At 37.7% G+C, this 17,500-nt stretch overlaps 1 protein-coding gene across 2 annotated transcripts in view; it reads right to left on the reverse strand.

Moving 5' to 3' along the window:
- Window positions 1–17,500, reverse strand: part of LOC115216261 (ankyrin and armadillo repeat-containing protein-like) — a 56,336-nt gene that overhangs the window by 34,464 nt on the left and 4,372 nt on the right. For both annotated transcript variants that reach the window (XM_029785460.2, XM_036506841.1), the window contains exons 2-7: window positions 15,970–16,425; window positions 12,843–13,149; window positions 8,805–9,221; window positions 7,419–7,523; window positions 7,110–7,284; window positions 1,309–1,492 (exon numbers count right to left, since the gene is read on the reverse strand). In XM_029785460.2, coding sequence (XP_029641320.1) covers window positions 1,309–1,492; window positions 7,110–7,284; window positions 7,419–7,523; window positions 8,805–9,221; window positions 12,843–13,149; window positions 15,970–16,257 — 1,476 coding nt within the window. In that variant the 5' untranslated portion in view covers window positions 16,258–16,425. The remainder of the gene's footprint in view (window positions 1–1,308; window positions 1,493–7,109; window positions 7,285–7,418; window positions 7,524–8,804; window positions 9,222–12,842; window positions 13,150–15,969; window positions 16,426–17,500) is intronic.

The following is a 17,500-nucleotide window of genomic DNA, read 5'->3' on the forward strand; positions in this document are numbered from 1 at the left end:
CGGGTATAAGTGTCAGGTTCTCTGAGAATGTTACCTGCAGTAGACCAGCGTTATATATAAAAAAATATATATTTGTGTGCTTCTGGTCATTGAAAGTAAAGTATTACTTTTTAAGAGTCACTTCATCAGGGCTTTTCCCACATTTTTGCCTTTATTAAATTATTAGACGATTCAAGGTTAGTAGATCAGCAGAATCGTTTGAGTGTCATGCATTATGCCTTGCAATATTTATTCCGATCCTTTATATCCTTTATACCAAATCTCTCCGACTTCACCTTTATCTTTCATATTTTTTGAGGTAGATAAAATAAAGTAGCAGTCATGTACTTGATTGATCTAATCGACTGTCCTCTTCGTCTAAATTTCTATCTCTAGCCTCAAGCCCAATTAGTCTGCAGCTTATCTCTGTCTTTTTTTTTGTGATGAAACAAGCCAATTCCTTGAACGAGATACCGGTTTACCCTCCCAGTTGTTACTGGTACAAATTTTAGCCGAGAAGATTGAAGCAACGGAAACTGCAGGAGCCAGCCTTTATATATATATATATATATATATATATATATATATATATATAATATATATATATATATATATATATATATATATATTACATATATATATATATACATATATATATATATATATATATACATATATATATTATATATATATATTATATATATAACACATATATATATTCATATAATACACACACACACACACATATATATATATTATATATATTTATAATTATGAATATAATTATAATTAGGGTTTGGCAAAAAAATTTGCTTAACCACATACCGAACCTAATTTTAATTATATTCATAATTATAAAAAATATTGTTTAAGTTTACCGTAAATGGTCCTTTTAACATGCCAAGTACTACTTGGTGGAATTATTAATTATTAATTAATTAATTAATTTTACTCTTTATTATTATTGATATATCTGGTAGACCCTTCTTTTAAGTAGAAGAAATGACTTAGATTTTGGCTGCTATTTCTGAACTTCGGTATGAGGTGATGCATTTCTTTTGCTGACCCCTTCTGCCGGAGCCGCGTGGAGCTTAGGTGTTTTCGCTCATAAACACACACATCGCCCGGTCTGAGATTCGAACACGCGATCCCTCGATCGCGAGTCTGCTGCTCTAACCACTAGGTCATGTGCCTCCTCCAGAAAGAAATTGCAGAACCTTCATCAGTTATTTACAACAAGAGAGTGCAATCATACAGACCAGCGTATTATTCTGAGAGGAAATAAATTGAAAGATGGAAAAATAGGAAAACGTAAATACATAACAACACCTTGCTTTTAAGTGCTCGCTTCAGACCGAAATGTTTTTTGAATACTTCAAATATGCTGTTTTCTATATTTGTTGCTCGTTTAGTCTTCAGTTTGGTCAATTCTTCTAGGTAAGCTCGGATCCATAATGGTTCTTGAGGAATCTGAGGGTAGTAAGTTTCAAACTCTATCACGATAGTGTAGTATCTGCAAAAACGTTTGCATAAAGGATTGTTAAATACATAGATATACCTAATCATATAGATCCATCCATCCATCTGTCCATCTATAAATATAAGTACTGGGTACTAAAGTATTAAGGTCGGTGTTCTTATACAAGTGTTTTTCACAGCACTGTGACAAAATAGTATAAAATAATATAATAATACTAGCTGGCCTCGTGCCGTCAAAAATGACGGGTAAGTGTAGTATTTTATATATAAATAAGGCAGAAAACCAAGTATTTGGCCTAATAATTCTTTTATTTTGTTGTGTCTGGGGAGAGTCATTTTCTTTTTGTGTCTTATAATGTAAGACACTCACCGGTAAACGAGATCGAAAAAATGACTTAGCGGTTCGACAAACGAGATCGATAAAATGACGTAGCCGTTCGACCAACGAGATCGATAAAATGACGTAGCGTTTCGCCAAACGAGATCGATAAAATGACTTAGCGGTTCGACAAACGATATCGATAAAATGACTTAGCGGTTCGCCAAACGATATCGATAAAATGACTTAGCGGTTCGACAAACGAGATCGATAAAACGATTTAGCGGTTCGCCAAACGATATCGATAAAATGACTTAGCGGTTCGACAAACGAGATCGATAAAATGACTTAGCGGTTCGCCAAACGAGATCGATAAAATGACGTAGCGGCTCGACAAACGAGGTCGATAAAATGACAGCGTTTCGCCAAATAAGATCGATAAAATGAGATAGCGGTTCCCCAATCGAGATCGATAAAATGACTTAGCGGTTCGACAAACGAGATCGATAAAATGACTTAGCGGTTCGACAAACGAGATCGATAAAATGACCTAGCGGTTCGACAAACGTGATCGATAAAATGAATTAGTGGTTCCCCAATCGAGATCGATAAAATGACTTAGCGGTTCGACAAACCAGATCGATAAAATGACATAAAATGACTTAACCGTTCGACAAACAAGATCGATAAAATGAATTAGCGGTTCGCCACACGAGATCGATAAAATAACCTAGCGGTTCGACAAAAAGGTCGATAAAATGACGTAGCGTTTCGCTAAACGAGATCGATAAAACGACGTCGCCGTTCGCTAAAGGAGATCGATGAAATGACGTAGCGCTTCGACAAACGAGACGATAAAATGACGTAGCGGTTCGCGAAACGAGATCGATAAAATGACGTCGCGGTTCGCCAAACGAGATCGATAAAATGACTTGGCGGTTCGCGAAACGAATTCGATAAAATGACCTAGCTGTTCGCCAAATGACCAAAGCTTCCTGGGAAGGACACTCTGACTTCCTGGAAATGTGGTCGAAAACTCCCTGGGAGGTTCCGAGGATTTTCTAACTCCAGAGAAATTTCGTCGATAACTTCTGGGAAAGTCCGAGGATTTTCTAACTTCCGGGAAAATTCATCGAAAACTGCATAGGAAAGTCCGAGGATTTTCTAACTTCCGGGATATTGCATCGAAAACTACATGGGAAGTTCCGAGGACATCCTAACTTCAGGGAAATTTAGTGAAAAGTTCATGGAAAGTTCCGAGGATTTTTCTAACTTCCGGGTAACTTCGTTGAAAACTTCATGGAAAGTTCCGAGTTTATTCTAACTTCCGGGAAATTTCGTTGTAAACTCCATGGGAAGTTCCGAGGATTTCCGAACTCCCGGGATATTTCGTCGAAAACGGCATGGGAAGTCCCGAGGGTTTTCTAACTTACTGGAAATTTCATAGAAAACTGCATGGGAACTTCCAAGGATATTCTAACTTTGTTGAAAACTCCATGGTAAATTTCGGAGGATGTTCTAACTTCCGGGAAATTTCGTCGAAAACTGCATGGGAAGTTCCGAGGATGTGATAAATTCCGGATATTTCGTTATAAACTATATGGGGGAGTTCTGAGGATATTCTAACTTCCTGGAAAGTTCGTCGAAAACTGCATGGGAAGTTCCGAGGATTTTCGAAATTCCGGGAAATTTGGTCGTAAAGTTCCGAGGAATTGAAAGAAATTTCGTCGAAAACTGCATGGGAAGTTCCGAAGTAATTCTAACTTACGGAAAATTGCATGGAAAGTTCCGCGCATTTTCTAACTTCCGGGAAATTTGGTCGAAATGTTCCGGAAAGTTCAGATGATTTTCTAACCTATGGGAAATTTCATCGAAAACTGCATGGGAAGTTCCGAGGATTTCTAACTTCCTGGAAATTTGGTCGAAAACTGCAAAGGAAGTTCCGAGGACATTCTAACTTCCGGGAAATTTCGTTGAAAACTCCATTCCAAATTCCGAGGATTTTCTAACTTCCGGGAAATTTGGTCGAACACTGCATGTGAAGTTCCGAGGATTATTATAACTTCCTGGAAATTTCGTTGTAAACTCCATGGAGGATTTTCTAGATGTCGGGAAATTTCGTCGAAAACTGCATGGGAAGTTCCGAGGATTTTCTGACTTCCGGCAAATTTCGCTGAAAACCGCATGGGAATTTCCGAGGAATTTCTAACTTCCGGGAAAATTGGTCAAAACTTTCGGGAAATTTCGTTGTAAACACCACGGGAAATTTGATCGGAAACTGCATGGGAAGTTCCGAGGATTTTGTAACTTCTGGGAAATTACGTCGAAAACTGCCTGGGAAGTTCCGAGGATTTCTAACTTCAGGAAAATTTCGTCGATAACTGTATGGGATGGTCCAAGGATATTCTAACTTCCGGGAAATTTCGTCGAAATGTTTCTGGGAAGTTCCGAGGTAATAATTATTTTGAAGAAAACAAAATATGGATGGTAAATCAAATTAATACAGTTCTTAATGTTATCTATTGGTTGTCGTTTGAGATGTGACATCGATCATCGCGTGTTACTGAAAGAACGCTAGTTCGCACATACAAACGTTCACATACTTCCCTTGTACACGTACATACGCACATATACTCACACAGAGTTGAAACGCTGTTTGATTTTCTTTTCAGCGTTGAATGCTCGCCATCTCCCTTACATCGTACACACACACACACACACACACACACATATTCACACACCTTCCTGTTACATACACACACATATACTCACTCAAAGTTGAAACGCTCCCACTAACAGTTTGCCATCACCCCTTCCTTCCTTATTCATCTTTCACCCCCTTCCTTTCTCATCCATATGTTGTGACGGAGAAAAATACAAGAGTATTATTATAGTAGATAAACAAATAACTAAGTGAAAGATTATATATATATATATATTATATATATATATATATATATATATATATATACATACACATATATATGTATAAAAATTGCTTCACCACATATACCGAAATTTAGAAATAGCCTTTAAATTCTATTCTACTACCATAAGATATCTCCCTTTACATATCTTTAATCCAGAAACGCGTATATAGTTAATCAAAGCCGAGTGGATTCGTTATTTTTTCTCTTTGCCTGTGTGTTGAGAGTATTGCTGTGTGGGAGATATCTTATGGTAGTAGAATAGTATTTAACTGCTATTTCTAATTTTCGGTATGTTGTGAAGCAATTTTGCTAAGCCCTAATTATAATTATTTCTAATTATAATAATTTTTGTATAAGTTTATCAATAATGGTTCTTTTAGCATACCCTACTTGGTAAGGTTATTAATTAATTTTACCATTTATTATTATTGATCATATATGTATATATGTAGGGGTGTGTGTGTGTGTGTATGTGTGTGTGTGTGTGTAATGATATTGTCAAGAAATACAATTAAACTGTCAATTTATATCTTACTTTTGACATTTCTAACAGCAACTCCCCACTTGCTGGACAATTCATTACCTCTCTCCAGGTCATCCGGATGTTCTTTTATAATTATACGCATCAACTCTGTGAATGGTATTTATTTGTTCAAAAGCGTTATGACTAAATGACTGTGGGTCAATCATTATACAAATCGATATGGCAGTATCATTGCTCTCTGCCATGTTTTCATTCATATTATATGATTTGTCAGCCATACGTTATTGATGAATAAATGTAATTCCAACAGCTATAGACGCAGGCGTGACTGTGTGGTAAGAAGCTTGGTTTCCAACCACATGTTTCCGGGTTCAGTCCCACTATGAGGTCTTGCAGTGGATTTGGTAGACGGAAACTGAAAGAAATCTGTCGTATATATATATACTATATATATATAATATATATATATATATATATATATTATATATATATATATATATTATAAATCATAAAAAAACCCCACCTTCTATCAATTCAATTGTGAAAAATTAAATTATACCATCTGTAAGTTTGCAATAATATCCCTCATATTATTATTATGTATATATATATATATATAATATATATATATATATATATATATATATATATTAGTATATATATGTAATATATTCTTTTACTTGCCTCAGTCATTTGACTGCGGCCGTGCTGGAGCATCGTCTTTAGTCGAACAAGTCGATTCCAGGACTGATTCTTTGTAAGCCTAGTACTTATTCTATCGGTCTCTTTTGCCGAACCGCTAAGTTACGAGGACGTAAACACATCAGCATCGGTTGTCAAGTGATGGTGGGGAACAAACACCGACTCACAAACGTGCACACACACACACACACACACACACACACAACACACACACACACATACACACACACACACACATATGACGGGCTTCTTTCAGTTTCCGTCTACCAGATCCACTCACAAGGCTTTGGTCGGCCTGAGGTTATAGTAGAAGACACTTGCCCATGATGCCAAGCAGTGGGACTGAACCTCGAACCATGTAGTTGGTATGGAGGCGCAATGGCCCAGTGGTTAGGGCAGCAGACTTGCGGTCGTAGGATCGCGGTTTCGATTCCCAGACCGGGCGTTGTGAGTGTTTATTGAGCGAAAACACCTAAAGCTCCACAAGGCTCCGGCAGGGATGGTGGTGATCCCTGCTGTACTCTTTCACCACAACTTTCTCTCACTCTTACTTCCTGTTTCTGTTGTACCTGTATTTCAAAGGGCCGGCCTTGTCACTCTCTGTGTCACGCTGAATATCCCCGAGAACTACGTTAAGGGTACACGTGTCTGTGGAGTGCTCAGCCACTTACACGTTAATTTCACGAGCAGGCTGTTCCGTTGATCGGATCAACCGGAACCCTCGTCGTCGTAACCAACGGAGTGCTTCCATCCAAGGAAGCTACTTACCGCACAGCCACTCCTGCTCTACATATATGCGTGCGTGCGTGTGAGTGTGTGTGTGTGTGTGTGTGTGTGGTGTGTGTGTGTGTGTGTGTGCGTGCGTGTGTGTGTGTGTGTGTGGTGTTTGTGTTTGTCTCTTTTTTTCCGTCACCACCGCTTGACAACCGGTGTTGGTGTGTTTACAACCACGTACAGCGGTTCGGCAAAAGAGACCGATAGAATAAGTACCAGGCTTAAGAAAAAAAAAAAGAGAAAAAAAAAGAAGAAAAAAAAGAAAAAAAAAAAGAAAAAGACTGCTGGAGTTGATTCATTCGACTAAAAGTTCTTGAAGGCAGTGCCCCAGCATGACCGCATGAAACAAGTAAAAGATAAAGGATAACTGAATTCTTCACTCGTTATATATTTATCAAGACAAAAAAAGACAAAACAAAAACAAAAACAAAAGAAAACCTGCCTTTTATTTCCAATTTTCTGCAGCGGAACACTGAACTGATGGTCAAACAAAGGCGGCTCTTTATTCAGTAGTTCATCTAAATGATCCAACGCCGAACTCTTCACTGTGTTATAAGCATCTTTTATCGAATGGTCTGTCTCAGTAACCGACGGTGTGTCAAAATCGATGGAAATTCCTAATTAAACGACAAGGAGAAATAAATGAGAAAGAGAGAGAGAGGGAGGGAGAGAGAGAGAGACTGGGAGAGAGAGAGAGAACAGATTTTATGAGAAAATTCATCACTAAATCAGTGTCATGGCGGCTACTTACCTCCGTGAAGGTGGAAATAAGGTCCCTCATTTTTGAAGAACGAAAATGTGCACTCGGGTGGCAGCATGAGGGGAGGTAAATCTGTTTCCGTTCGACATTCATCAACTACAGTGAGAACAATATATATTGATATATATGAATAATAATTGCCTCAATAATTTATTAAGTACTACAACTGACGGAGCTGATAACTGAGCTTATACAACGAAGTGTCAACAGTTTATATTGATATGAACAGATATTGTTGTGGTAGATAAAGGAAAAAAGGAAACCAAGATTATAGATATTGCAATACTTGGGGATGCACGCACGAGTGACAAAGAATTTGATAAGATTGAAAAGTATAGACTAGTAAAAGGCGAAATTGCAAGAATCTGGGCTATGAAGAGAATGTCTGTCATCCCAGCAGTTGTAGGGGCACTCGGAGAACTAATAGCCAAGTTCGAGAAATATATCAGAGAAATCGGAATTCACACGAGAGCAGAGCAAGCCCAAAACACTATTCTACTACCATAAGATTTTGAGATTGGTATTTGGATGTTGAATGTGTCCCACGATAATTAACAACCAAGTATCAAAGCTTGTAATGTGCGGAAAGAGACCCTGTGAAACCTCTGACAGCAGGCTGCTGTCCGCTCACACAGAATCTACCAGAACAAACAAGACCGAGCGATCTGAGAAGTAAAACAATAATAATTGATTACCGCAAAGCTTACGACATGATCCCACATTAGTAATAATAATAATAATAATAATAATAATAATATAATAATAATAATAATAATAATAATAATAGTAATAGTAATAACAATAGAACTTCCAACTTGTTGTCTCTTGAGGCCTCTGGGTGAGACTTGGAGCCAACTTGTACAAATGTAAAGCAAAAGTCAAACATATAATAATAATAATAATAATAATAATAATAATAATAATAATAATAATAATAATAATAGTAATAGTAATAATAGTAGTAATAATAATAATAATAATAATAATAATAATAATAACAATAATGATAATAATAATAATAATAATAATAATAACAATAATGATAATAATAACAGCAATAACAACAACAACAACAACAACAACAACAACAACAACAATAATAATATTAATAATAATAATAGAGACATAAATAGAAGAGTGCCATAGTTATCATGTGAAATTGGTTGAACGACATTTCGGCATCTAGCATGCCTTCCACAGGTTCAAAGATTACGTGTCACTCTGCTAGATGCACGCTAGATGCCGAAATATCGTTCAACCACTTTCACGTGATAACTATGGCGCTCTTCTATTTATGTCTCTATAACTTCTGGAGGAGTTACCTCAGTCCTATATAATCTTAACAAAAAAGAAAAAAGAAAAAAAATATCGTCTTACCAGGATATGGCTTCAGTAAACGGTCTTTATGCGGGATTTTCATACGTTTTCTCATTCCAACAAAAAGCGTAGTCAGAAAAGAGACAAGCTTTAACATGATAAGGCTACGCCTCATATTTGCCTTTACTTCTAACGCTCGGCTGACGATTTCGACTTGTTGCTGGAGATAGATATTTAACGACGCTATAGTCTCAGGATCGGCTTTGTCATTGCTCAACACTACTTTACTGCTGATCGACCATGCTGCATTTATCATGAAAAGGTCTTCGTGATGGATGATTGACAGTTGACTAAGCAGCATTTGCATACTCAAGTAGTCGCTGAGCACTGAAAATGTACGACAGCTGGAGATGGTATCGGGTGTGGATTTCGGAAAAGCTGCAGAAATTTCAGGGTCTTTCATGAGGTCGATCATACCTGAGATGAGAAATATATAAATATATACAGACACCAGGGGTAAAGTGGTATTTATTTTTAATGTTATTACCTGCGCCTCCCCTTGTTTTTGCATATGTATAATAATACATTGTATATATAAATACATATGTAAATACATGCATATATACATGCAGACATATATATGTATGCAATATATATCATGCAATGCACACACACACACGCGCGCGAACGCACATGTACTCCGTTGAAACAGTTTAATTTTAAAATCAGATTGGGAAGTCTCTATGATGGATTTAGGATTAGGAACACTGTTGCTGACCAAATATAAATGATTAACAAGAAAATATGAAAAAAATCCTTAACAAAAATGGTCAAACTTGAATATGTTTTAATATAATAACATGCTTGAAAAAAACAAAAAAAAAAACAAAATAAAACAAGCTGTTTCCTACTTACACACACATGCGCGCGCGCACACACACACACACACACACACATATTCACTCACATTAGTATCTATATCTATAAGAGTCGATATTTGTATATTTGTCTAGAACCAATATCGGATCTTTACCTTTTGACCGACAGATTTAAAAAATAATTTTTTGTAACTAAACACTTTCAAAATCCGGACACTGATAGAATGTGTCATATAAATCATCTTTTACTCTTAGCGTTTTTGAGAAAAGCTTATATTTAGGAAGTTATTTCACGTTAAAGTTGTAGTATTTCGATAATTTCAACCAATCAATGACATGTATTAAGCTGAATAAAATTATGCTGTTGTTTGTCAACAAGAACTTCCGGTGGTGTATATTTCGTTTGTCACTGTTATTTATGACAACCCTAACCCTAAAACCTTAACTCTAACCCTAACCCTAACCCTAACCCTAAAACCCTAACCCTAACCCTAACCCTAAAACCTTAACCGTAACCCTAAAAACTTAACGCTAAAACCAGTACAAACGCACGAACGATGTCATAAATAACAGTGACAAACGAAAAATACACCGCCGATAGTTGTTGTTGACAAACAACGGCAGTAAATTTATTCAGCTGAATACACGTCATTGATTGGTTGAAATTATCGAAATACAACTTTAACGTGAAATAACTTCCTAAATATAAGCTTTTCTCAAAAACGCTAAGAGTAAAAGATGTTTTATATGATATCGAGGGAAGCACTCCGTCGGTTACGACGACGAGGGTTCCGGTTGATCCGATCAACGGAACAGCCTGCTCGTGAAATTAACGTCTAAGTGGCTAAGCACTCCACAGACACGTGTACCCTTAACGTAGTTCTCGGGGATATTCAGCGTGACACAGAGAGTGACAAGGCCGGCCCTTTGAAATACAGGTAAAACAGAAACAGGAAGTAAGAGTGAGAGAAAGTTGTGGTGAAAGAGTACAGCAGGGATCGCCACCATCCCTGCCGGAGCCTCGTGGAGCTTTAGGTGTTTTCGCTCAATAAACACTCACAACGCCCGGTCTGGGAATCGAAACCGCGAGTCCGCTGCCCTAACCACTGGGCCATTGCGCCTCCTTTATATGATATATTCTACCAGTGTCCGAAGTTTGAAAGTGTTTAGTTACAAAAAATTATTTTAAAAATCTGTCGGTCAAAAGGTAAAGATCCCCATTATCATCATTTGCAGACGAATGTTTCTTAAATTTTGCAAGATCTAGATGCAATCCATGATAATGTACGAGTGTATGCTGAAAAGTTCCTGACTTTAGGTAAAAGAAAATACAAAAGGATAAGTTGATTGTGATTTTATTCAACCTATTCCTCTTTCAGTTTTACACACTTATTGCAGCGGTTATTCAGTTTTTCTAAGCTCTGTAAAAGATCTCGGAAGATTGGGTCTCCAACCAAGCCTTTCGCTATACTCTTAAAACCCCTTAATAGATTATCCCGAGTTTATTCGTGCATCCCAAATGTATCTTTTTAGATCTAGACGAGTATACTCGGTCAAAATTAACTTTTAATTTTAGTACTCAAACGAGTTTATTTATTTTGTGTCGTTTCATTTTTGAGAATTCACGAATTTACTCGGAGAAAAAAAAATTTACGTGGGAAAAATATTATAAAAAAGTATTTTTTCATTTGATGGATTTGGCTATCTGGAATGCTTATGTTTTGTATTAAGCATCTTTGGAAACTTCAGCTTCTGCTATGAAACCGCTGAAATTTCGAATGCAAATAATCACCAAGATTATTGAAAAATATAGGCCCTTATTGCTTCCCACGAAGCCAGGAAGACCATCGTCGATCCCACATCCAATAAGATTTGCCCCAGCTGGTCACTTTCTAATGGAAATACCACCAAGTAATAAGAAAAAGAACCCCACAAGACTGTGCAAAATGCGCAGAGAAGAGAGACGCTAAAGGAAAGAAGATTCGAAGAGAAAGCAGATACATGTGTGATGTTTGCAAGATAACTTTGTGTGTAACTCCTTGTTTTAAAAATTATCATTCTAAATAAACTGGCCATCTCATTTAAAAAAAAATTCCTTTGATTTAAAAGCAATACATCTTATAAAAGATAGTTAAGTTATATGTATTTTTTCAATGTCCGAGTTAACTCGTTTAAATCCAAATGAGTAAAAGTACATTTTAATTTCTATAATAAGAAATAAAAGAAACAAGATAAAAATCTTTTTTTTTGTGATTAACACAGTGTATATAATTAAAAAAGGAAATAAAAAATTGTGCTCTGAAATGAAACGCCATGTCAAAATAATTGATCCATTAAGGGGTTAAAGCCAGGAACTTTTCAGCACTCTCTCCTCTTTGTGTGTGTGTGTGTGTGTGTGTGTATATACGAAGAGGTACTGAAAAGTTCCTTGCTTTAAGAGTATCACGAAAGGCCTGGTTGGAGGTCTAACTTTCCGAGTTCTTTTACAGGGCTTAGAAAAACTGAGGGACCGCTGCAATAAATATGTGTATCTGAGAAGCGAATATGTTGAATAAAATCATAATTAACCGATCCTCCTCTATTTTCTTTTACACAAAGTCAGGAAATCTAAGAATTGAGGACCCTTGGGGCAAAACAGAGATGGTTCATGGAAAGAGATGTAGAACACCTGACAGATATTATGGAGTGGCAGTTGATTAGGAATGTTAGTGTAAGGATTTCTTTGTTCATAGATTATTTTGGGTTATTATTCTTTGTTGATAGATTAATCCATATTTCTCTGCAAAATATGGCAAAGATTCTTGTAATGGTGATATTATTTATACATCTATGTATATATGTACACACACACACACACACACACACACACACACACACACACACACAAACCCTATGACCACAAAATGGCTCTTCGAGAAATCCTCTCTGTTGTCACTCGGATGCTAGAAATAATAGTCAATATCTTTGAATCACTCTGTAGCATTAAAAAAAAAGAAAATACTGGAAATGCTGCCCCAGCTGTACTATTTTCGGAAAACAGACGAGATGGTCAAGACTGGATTATCTTTCACGCATTGATCTTCTACATCAGTGCAGGCCTAGGTCTAATTCACAAAAACGTAATACAAAATTACTTCTAATACAAACTTATTAAAAATCTTATACAATGATCTATTTTCTTATTAAATATAAATAAAAGTAATTTATAGAATAAATCTACCTATGCCGGTAAATTCTGACGGAATCAGTCTTTTATCTTCGTTTTTAACACCAAAACTGTTGGCTTTATAGTTCGCTCGCCATTTTTCGAGAAATTTCGATCTTTTATCTTTTGGTAGGTAGGCACCATGCCAGAGAGCCTTAAGCATGTAGTCCACTTCGATAAAAAGTTGTCCAACTTTGGTGTTGTCATAGGCTGCAGGAAGACAGCATGACGATGTTTGGTCATAGTTTGGTTCCAAAGACACTGAAGGTGTTTGGTTCAAAGCATAAATTCCGTTTGTCAGTTCACGGATCATTTGATGGATCTATAAATGAAAGTGTAGATAGGCAATGAATTATGCATGCATGCATGTATGTATGTATGTATGTATGTATGTATGTATGTATGTATGTATGTATGTATGTATGTATGTATGTATGTATGTATGTATGTATTCCAGAAGGAAAGGGTCTTCCTTTGATTCTGACATGCAATGTCTGTGCAAGACCCTGCCTCAGTAAAGCTGGACTCATGAGTCATCTTCGGAGTCATAAAACGAGACAGATGAGTGACAACCTGGCCACTGGTGGTGGTGTAACACACTATACTGATCATATCTGTCGGGCATGTGGAAGAGAGTGTAATTCGGCAGGAGGACTTAAACGACATGCAAAGGTACATGAAGCCCAGTTATGACTACAGCCGGCTATTACCAGTAAAGGTTTTAGTTGCCAATTTTGTACAAGACATTGTAGATATTTAGCTGGGCTAAAAAGTCACATTCGATCACAGCACCAGGAACAGTTAAGCTTCGTGCAATGGCCATACTCGATAACGAGGAGGCAGCCATAATCATAATGTATGCATGCATGTATGCATGTATGTATGCATGTGTGTATGTATGTATGTATGTATGTATGTATGTATGTATGTATGTATGTATGTATGTATGTATGTATGTATATATATATATATATATATATATATATATTATATATATATATATTATATATATATATATATATCTTTTATTTGCTTCCGTCATTGGACTGCAAACCAAGCTGGGGCACCGCCTTGAAGAGTTTTTTGTAGAACAAATCGACCCCAGTATATTTTTTAAAGCCTGGTACTTATTTTATCGTTACCCTTGTCGAACACACACACACACACACACACACACACCACACACACACACACGACGGGCTTCTTTCAGTTTCCGTCTACCAATCCCACTCACAAGGCTTTGGTTGGCCTGGTGTTATAGTTGAAGACACTTGCCCAAGGTACCACGCAGTCGAACTGAAGCCAGAATCACGTGGTTGAGAAGCAAGCTTCTTACCACACAGCCACGCCTGTACCTCCCCCCCCACGACAGGCTACTTTCAGATTCCGTCTATCAAATCCACTCACAAGGCTTTGGTCAGCTCGGGGCGCAGCAGAAGACACTTGCCCAAGATGCCACGTAGTGGGAGTGAACCTGGAACCACGTGGTTGGGAAGCAAGCTTCTTACCACGCAGCCACTCGTTTTGGCTGGACATTAAGTTTCGCCTGCGACTTATTCCTAAGGAATTTGACCCTACGTTTACCACCGAATCTCCCTTAAGCGTTCTATTGCTATTATTAAAATTTACTTAGAACAATAACATTAAATAAACAGACACAATCAGCGGAAACTTCAAAGCCAGTGTCAACCTTTTCCTTGTAAAAATTAATGAATAGATACAGTACTAGAAAAGGATTGAGTGATCTTTCACGTAATATTAAATTGTTTGTATATATATAACTTCAAATGAAAAGAAGCTTTAATAGAATAAAATGTTTAACGAACGTAGAACCTAGCTTTTGAGCGCATCATTTAAGTGCGATAGACGACACTCCGTCAAGATCAATTCCTTCGTTGTTGAGACTGGAAGAGTTTTCACAAGTCTCGACTGCGTGTATATGGTGGGGACTGATGTCTTAATGATTCCCGCTCTCTTTTTCTGGAAGAAATTGGTTTTGCATAAATCTGAAGAGAGATGGTCTTTGACAAGTTTTAAAAAATACCTAAGGTACGTGGAATGCCATGACGGCGCATCTACAAGAGTTGGAATGTCATGACGGCGCATCTACAAAATCCATCAAGAGTTGGACTCTTAAAGTAAAGCCCAAGGCAAGGCAAGATATTTGAACTCAGAACTAAAGAAAGCGAAACACTTGTCAATTTCAGTGTTACCGCTGTCTACAGTGTTCTGATCATGTAGTAGCCATTTTATACAGGATGGCTCGTACCGTTTGAGTGTTAAGTGTTGAGTGACATAACACAGTACCCGTGAAAGAATACGAATCATAATCGACTGTTTTACTTGTTTGGTATTATATTGATCTGGTGATCTGCAGTTACATATTAATATTTTGTAATAAAAGGCCGGCGAGCTGGCCGAATCGTTAGCACAGCGGGCAAAATGCTTAGCGGTATTTCGTCCGTCTTCATGTTCCGCCGAGGTCAAGTTTGCCTTTCAACCTTTTGGGATAAGTACCGTACTTACCCCACCCCGAACTTGTTGGCTTTATGCCAAAAATTTGAAATTAATATCTTGTAGCACCCCCCCCCCCCCCAAAAAAAAAACCCAAACCCCCACTGCTGACAGAAATTTTTATGGGCGCAGATGTGGCTGTGTGGTAAGAAACTTGCTTCCCAACCACATAATTCCGAGTTTAGTCCCACGCAGTGGGACCTTGAGTGTTTTCCACTATAGCTTCCGGCTGACCAAAACCTTGTGAAAGGATTTGGTTGACGGATACTGAAAGCAGCTCGTCGTATATATATATATATATATATGTGTGTGTGTGTGTGTGTGTGTGTGCGTGCGTGTGTGTGTGTGTGTGTGTATGTGTGTGTGTGTGTGTGTGTGTGTGCGTGTGTGTGTGTGTGTGTGTGTCTTTCTGTCTGCGTTTGTCCCGCCACCACTGCTTGACAATCGGTGTTGGTGTGCTTGCATCTCCGTAACGTAGCAGTTCGGCAAAACGGACCGATGGAAAAAATACCAGGCTTATAGAATAAGTACTGGGGTTGATTCATTCGACCAGAAAGTTCAAGGCGGAGCCCCAGCATGGCCGGAGTCTCATGACTGAAACAAGTAAAAGATAACGGTAATAACTTACTTCTCTGTAGTCAAGAGGTTTTATAGTGCTATCTTCTTCCAGCAGTAGGACACAATACCTGTAGTCTAGGAGAGACGAACCACCAATGAGTCCAAGAGGGGCTGAAGTGGTGAGACGGTATTCTTCGGTCGATAGCATCCAGTTAGTGGAAGCACTACTGAATAACCGCTCCATGTCGTATTCTTGCAGTTCCTTAATGCACTGAATACTTTTTGGAAGTATTCCCTTCAAAGAGTCTTTTTGCAGGTCAGTAGAACCCGAAACGGGCGTTTTTGGAGGTGAACTCATTTTAATCACTTCGACAAATAAACTCAATGAAATAAAGAAAACCTCTCAGTCAACACAAAACGTCATTGCTTTATTTCTCTGTAGCAACTTTCTTTCCATAAATTGTGTTTTATTCTGTCACTTAGCTGATATCACCCGGAATTAAAACGGCGGCATGTTTAATTTTATCTATAAAATAACAAACAGACTATATTAACATGGATTAATGTATTACAGAGGGATATAATTTAATGCATTATAGTGTATTATAACGATCATTACAGGTAACCAACGGTCTCCGGTAAACCGAGAATGCACTTGCGCAGTATTATTAGCAGTAACATCGATTTTCTTCATGCCTTAACTTAGCGATATTTATCCCTGTTTCAAGAAAATTATGTAACACGCCATAGAATATATAACTAGATATAATAAAGTGTTTCTAATCTTGATACAGATACTCATAGAGCAGGTATTCCCAAATTGGGGTAAGTTTACTCCAGCGGCAAATTTCGCCTTTCTAAGGGTTAAATTTGCTCATTCTAGAATTTTTATATGTGTCAGTGGCGGTGATAAATCGAGTAATAGGTTAAGTCTACTACCCAAGGAATTTACTATTTGGGTAGTTGACTTGAATCTTTATCAATAGTTAAATTCTTATTAATACTACTTAAGTCAACTACTTGGGGACCATCTAGATAGGCCACGCGGGATATAGTGGAGGCGCATGGCTTAATGGTTAGGGTTTATTTTTCTTTTTTACCTTAGGCACAAAGCCTGAAATTTTGGGGGTGGGGATAGGTCGATTACATAGACTCCAGAGAGTAACTGGTACTTAATTTATCGACCCCGAAAGGATGAAAGGAATTTGAACTCAGAACGTAGTGACGGGCGAAATGCCGCTAAGCATTTCGTCCAGTACGCTAACGGTTAGGGTGTTAGACTCACGATCATAAGATTGTAGTTTCGATTCCTGGACGGGCAATGTGTTTTGTTCTTGAGCAGGTAACTCAGCAGGTAAAAATGAGCAATCCTGCGATGGACTGACGTCCCGTCCGTAGAGGAATATATTATTCAGTCCACTCGGTTGTGGAAATGAAATGCGATGTCACTGGTGAAAAGCTGTATCGGTCTTTGCTTTTCCATTGGATAACATCAGTGGCGTGGAGAGGAGAGATTAGTATGTATGGGCGACTGCTGGTCTTCCACAAACAATCTTGTATCTTGCTCGGACTTGTGCCTCGGAGGATAACTTTCTAGGTGC

Source organism: Octopus sinensis, linkage group LG10 (assembly GCF_006345805.1).
Source record: "Octopus sinensis linkage group LG10, ASM634580v1, whole genome shotgun sequence".
Classification (NCBI taxonomy): Eukaryota; Metazoa; Mollusca; class Cephalopoda; order Octopoda; family Octopodidae; genus Octopus; species Octopus sinensis.